General features: G+C 36.5%; 1 protein-coding gene across 1 annotated transcript in view; it reads right to left on the reverse strand.

Annotated features, from left to right (window-relative positions):
- Positions 1-5,854, reverse strand: part of LOC108904597 (protein CASC1-like) — a 30,068-nt gene that overhangs the window by 7,977 nt on the left and 16,237 nt on the right. The window contains exons 3-8 of the mRNA XM_023455035.1: positions 1,956-2,096; positions 1,822-1,896; positions 1,565-1,764; positions 1,344-1,510; positions 1,058-1,276; positions 790-954 (exon numbers count right to left, since the gene is read on the reverse strand). Of these exons, the coding sequence (XP_023310803.1) occupies positions 790-954; positions 1,058-1,276; positions 1,344-1,510; positions 1,565-1,764; positions 1,822-1,896; positions 1,956-2,096 (967 nt within the window). The remainder of the gene's footprint in view (positions 1-789; positions 955-1,057; positions 1,277-1,343; positions 1,511-1,564; positions 1,765-1,821; positions 1,897-1,955; positions 2,097-5,854) is intronic.

A 5,854-nucleotide genomic window follows, 5' to 3' on the forward strand; every position in this document is an offset into this window, starting at 1 on the left:
AGTTATAGAAGAAGAGAAAAGAGAAGATTTTTAACGGTTTTTTCGATATATCTCGAAAAGTAACAAAGCAATCGATACTTACAAAAAATCAGTCGACAGATCTTTTTAAAACTTACAACTTTCTCATTTAAAATTTTTCAATCGGTGCTATATTTTTTTTAGTTATTTTAGAAAAACCGTTTTTTGCAACTTTGCGATTTTTTTTAACCATGTTCGCCATTTTGGATCGAGTTTAAAGAACAAGAAACTCAATTTAAAATTTAATTTTCTATACGGTCATATTTTTTTTGTCCAGGTAATCATTTTTGTAAGCATTTCTCTATAATGCTTGGACTATACGTGATCAGCGATTACGCCCATATCATGTCCAGCGAGTTCATGCATTAAATGCAAATGACTGTCAACCGAGGATTGAATTTTGTCAATGGTTTTTACAACAACGCGAACAGCCTGATTTTATAATGAGCACCAATTGGCGGAAAATGCGCATATTATTTCCCAACGTCGATTCCAAAAACAGTTGAATGTTTGGGCAGGCATTATGGGCGATTACTTGATTATTTTTTACCCAGAACCCCCGCGTGATTTCACTTTAAATACAGAAACTGCAGGAATAGATTCATTACCAAAAAATAAGTATAGAGTTTCCTCTACGATATAAACTTTTTTCCTGGAGGTGCGGTATTCGAGATACAGGGTGTTGAAGTTCACAAAAAAAAAAATATATATTTTGTGCTATATCTTCATAATGCGCTGACGGAATTGAACGAAATGACGGTAAAATCTTACGTTTTGTCATTTCGAGGTCCATAGTGACGAACTGCTGAGGCTGGGGTGGCTGGTAGACCAGGTTCAAGCAGAAGACGCCGCCCAGCACGGAGAACCTCCTCAGGTTGATCACGTGGTCCGGTACCGTGATCGTGAGGTGTTGTTTCGTTTCGGAGTATAATGTATCTAGGACCAGACGACAGAAATTGTAACAAGGCAGTGTTGCCAATTTCAAACGACTAGAATTTAGTTTCTCTTGACAAATACAATGACCTTGTAGCTATCCTACCTTCCAGCTGGATGGCCATCTCGCTGGCGGTGGGCTCTAGTTTCTTGTATGGCACCAACGGGATCTCTTCGTCTGAAGAGAACTCCGTCTTCTCTATTTCTTCGCAGGGCGCGCCGTTGCCGTTGTCGTCAGTCTTCGGAACTACAGTTTTCCTGTCTCTGTTGTCGTACTTGTATTTGAGTTTGACACGCCATTCGCGATTGACGCTGTCCAATAGAGCTGATCGAGAACGGTGGCCGATTTTAGCTTAGCACGTACCAACGTCACTAAAGTATTTTGTACTTACCCGACGATATCATAGATGGCGTGTTGGGTATGTAGAAGCTCGCGCACAGGTCACTGAGATGGTCGTACTTCAGGTACACGGACCTGACGGCCATGGAGTCGCAGTCGATAGATGACGGGAACAGGACTTCCATGTTCACGTTGGGGAAGGCTATTTCGATTCTTGACCTAAAAAAAAGGATGTAGGGTGCTTTTTCGGGTACGGCTTGATCGTATTGTTACTTGGGCGGTCTTCTTGGATTGGGCAAGTGTACGGGCAGCTGAACCCTCAACCAGATGCTGAGGTTCAAGTTCTCGTCAGCGAAATTGAAGTCAGCGGTGGGTATGTCGATGCGATGGAGGTTTTTCTCGATGTTTCTGAGGAGTTTGTACGTTGCCACTTCCAGGTTCTCCTTCTGGTGGTCCCTGAAGAGTTGTCTTACCTAAAACAATTTTCGGTGTTAAGTGAAAGTCAATTGAAGCGCTTCTTGAGCCCCCACCCATTTCCAGTTGTTCACGATCCTATCCTCCACGTCTGTGGCGGTGTCCAACAGGTCCTGTAGGTCTGTCAGTAGCTAAAAGATGTATTGATTATAACAAGACGGTGTTGGCACTGATACAAAGTTACAAGCACCTTAACGACATCTTCTGTACGCTTAGAAGCTTCCTCCATGGTGGTCTCGTCCAGTTCTTTTTCCCACAGGTGAAGGTAGGTGTTCATTTGGTCACACAGAGACGGATTCGGTAGTCTCCCGCAAGTAATATAAAATTCCCACTACAAGAAACAGCATGGACGTACACGGTGTCTCAAACTCGATAGTATGGGCCTACTGTGAGGGTACAAAAAATTTAAATAAAATTTTGGACGCGTGGTGTTAAATGGGATGAGGTCAGCTCTATTTTCAATCGAAAGTATTATCTTTGGGATTTGGTAGAAACGACTAATAACGTAGCTTTTTAACAGGAGAAAAATTTGGGTATGTTTCTGGAAAAAATATAATTAATGACGTCATTAGTCGTTTCTATCAAATCCCAAAGATAATACTTTCGATTGAAAATGGAACTCACCTCATCGCATTTAACACCACGGGTCTCAAATTTTATTTAAATTTTTTGTATCCTCACAGTAGGACCATACTATCGAGTTTGAGACACCTGTACATACGATGTTCTCATTTATACTACCAGGTCCAATTGAGCAGGCAGTGGCTCATTTTATTCTGGTACTAGGTCTATTTACATAGTGTTGTGTAATATTAAACAGTTTTTAAAGTAACTGTAATAAATGGCAGGCATCCCCCTATTTCACTTCCAAATATTAATACTAGGCGATTTAGAATTAGGATATCGAAAAGCAACTTTTTTAAATAGAACTGAAATATGTCACTGTGCACACTTAAAGTACATATAATTCACTACTTTTGTACACAGGGTCAGCTCTACAACTTAAAAAATGACGGAATAATGAACTTTTAAAAAACGCTAAATTTTTGCCATTTTCCCGGGTTTTTTTCGGATCGATCGACCTCTCGTTTTATTCGTATTTCGATTTTCTACAAATTGTCTCTTTATAACGAGCGTTCAAATAAAAACGTGGTCGAAGTTGGCTCTGACATATTGGACGTAGATAGCGACCAACTTAACCTCATTTCTCAACGAGCTGTATGTATAGCAGCTGTCAGTTTCAATAACGTTAATGACTTGTATAACTTTATTTTAAAGAATAATCGTGATAACAATAACAAACAATTAAAGGAGCTGCGGAAAGTGTCCCCCTCCTTGTTATAACAATAAATTAAAGCAGCTGCTGAAAGTGTCCCCCTCCTTGTTCCAAGCACTTTTCACACCTGTTCCTCAAAGAATTAAAGACATTTTCTAAGATGCTCGGGGTATTGTTAATTTCACGAATCTTGTCTATAAGTCGAGCCTGCAGATGGTTTAAATCAGGAATAGGCAGTTCAAAAATAGTGTTTTTAAGGTAAGGCCACAAAAAGAAATCACACGGCGTAATATCACATGACCTCGGTGGAAATTCATGTTCAGCATTGAGACTTATTAGTCGATTTTGGAAAACTTCCCTCAACATATTCATCGTCTCGCCTGCCGTATGTGCCCTTGCGCCATCTTGTTGAAAGTAAAAGTTTGTAATTTCGTTTTCTTCCAGCTGGTTAACAAAAGGAGCGATAATTTCTTCTCTATACCTTTGCGCAGTAAGAGTACCATTAAAAAAAATAGGTCCATAAATCCTCCTTCGATTGAGAGCACACCAAACTCCAATTTTTTGAGCGTGTAGAGGGCCCTCGACAAAAAAGTTATCTGGTTTTTCAGAAGACCACATTCTCATATTCTGTGAGTTTACGTAACCACTTAAATGAAACCAGGCTTCATCAGAAAAAAAGGTGATATTATGAAGTTCACCGTAGTTGTTTAAAAACCATTCACAAAATACAGCCCGTCGCGGAAAATCAACTTCATGAAGTTCTTGCTGACAAGTTAAACGATAGGAGAACAAACGCAAATCTTTTTTTAACACTGTGTGGCAGGTACCGACTGATACTCCCACCATTTGTGATAAAACACGTACAGAAGTTCTTGGCGCATTTTCCATTATTTGTTGGACATTTTCTTTTAATTCTTCAGTCCGCTTTTTAGGTCGGCCGCTTCCTTCTTTTCTTGTTACACTGCCCGTTTCACGAAAAACATTAACACAACGCTGAACTGCACTTTGAAAAATTTTGTACTCAACAACGCCGGGAAATTGATTTTGAAATTCTATGAAACATTCCTCAATAGAATACTTCCATATTCCATCAATCTTGCGTCCATTTCTAAAGTAGGACTCTATGATAAACACTTTTTTGTTCTTGAGAAAACACCATTTTAAACACTTTTTAAAACGAAAATATTCAAATTGATAGCGGCGATATAGCGCTTTGACCACGTTTTTATTTGAACGCTCGTTAGAATTCAAATTGTTTCATTAGTTTAGGTTTTAAAAGCAAGAAACTGAATAAAATGCATTTTTTGCATGAAAATGTTTATAAAAAATTAATTAAAGGTAAATTGACTGTCTTTTATATGATGACATAGTTCGTTTGCTACTAGTTAGGTTATTGATTATGTCTTAAAAAGCAGGGTAGTAAGAAACTACAACGTTGATGGGTTTTTATTGCATGAATCATTCAAATGGTTATTTAAAAAGAAAAAACCGCGGAGTGCTATTAAATTAGAAGGTGGAAATTGGAGATAGGGGTGAATATGCAACCCTTACGGTTTTTTGAGTGTATCTCGAAAGGAGGATATTGCATAGGAAACATTTTATAGATAATGAGATAGCTTATTTAAAAAATTTAAAAAAATTATTTACTGCAAAATATATTAAAAACAATTTAACAAAAAAATGCAAAAAATTCAATTTTTTGTTTTTCTTTACTTTTATGCAAATAACTTTTTTCTGAGCAGAGATAGGTACAGGCATTGCTTCATAGAAAAAAAAGTATATAAAATTTCCTTCAAAACAAGAGATTGTAGAGTATTTTTTGATGAAAATTGACTGATATAAGGCCGCTCAAACTTAGTCATTTTTTCAATTTTCGTCGCATTTACCCTTATACGTTTTAATTCTCATTTTTTTGCAAAAAAGGAAGGAAATAAGACGTTCAAGGATTTTCATCACATGACCTGTTCGAAGGGTCATTAAAAATGAAAAAATAAGTGTGAAAAGCACTTTTGCAGTTTTTTAAATACAGCACGAAAACGAAGCAAAATTTCGTTATAGTTCATAGGAAAAATTTTGTAGAGAATTGAATTTCTCACCGAAATGGCTTATTTAAAAAATGTAAAAGAAAAAGTTTATGCAAAAAATCGTTAATAAACAATTTTAAAGGAAGCAAAAAATAAGATTTTTTGATTTTTTTACTTTTTTAATAAAATAATTTAGTAAAAACTTGAGAATTTAAGTACAATAAAGTTTATTAATAATGTATATACAGTGTGTCCACGGATGGAGTTGACAATAGGAGAAACTCTTGTTTTTGACTTTATAAAAAGTTCTGCCCCTCGAAAAAATGAGACTGTCATATAAACATCTTAGATTAGATATACAGGATGCTTATAAATTAAAAAAACACGAAAATATTCGAGAGAGAAGTACCATTATATATTATCTTCCACATTTTTATAAAACAAATCTGTTTATAACCTCAAATAATGTACTAATTACAAATTTTCCAAGGGATTGGCCATTATTTCCTGGACACCCTGTATGTATAGGATATATTTAAATGAAGAAGCACAATGCTACTATACTCGACGGCCAAAATTATAGATAGTGATTCATCGCTAGCTCTTGGACTAGTAAGGGGGATGAAGCGTGCCGGAAACGAAAATCCATTGGCGTGTCTGCGTAAAAGGCAACAAGATATAGAAAATATTGAAAAAACATAATAAAACATAACATCTAATATTTTTTACGGTTTGCTATAACCGGCACTTTGATCAATTTTAATTATTACAGCATTTTAAAACGTCCCA

Source organism: Anoplophora glabripennis, unplaced genomic scaffold (genome assembly GCF_000390285.2).
Source record: "Anoplophora glabripennis isolate ALB-LARVAE unplaced genomic scaffold, Agla_2.0 scaffold294, whole genome shotgun sequence".
Taxonomy (NCBI): Eukaryota; Metazoa; Arthropoda; class Insecta; order Coleoptera; family Cerambycidae; genus Anoplophora; species Anoplophora glabripennis.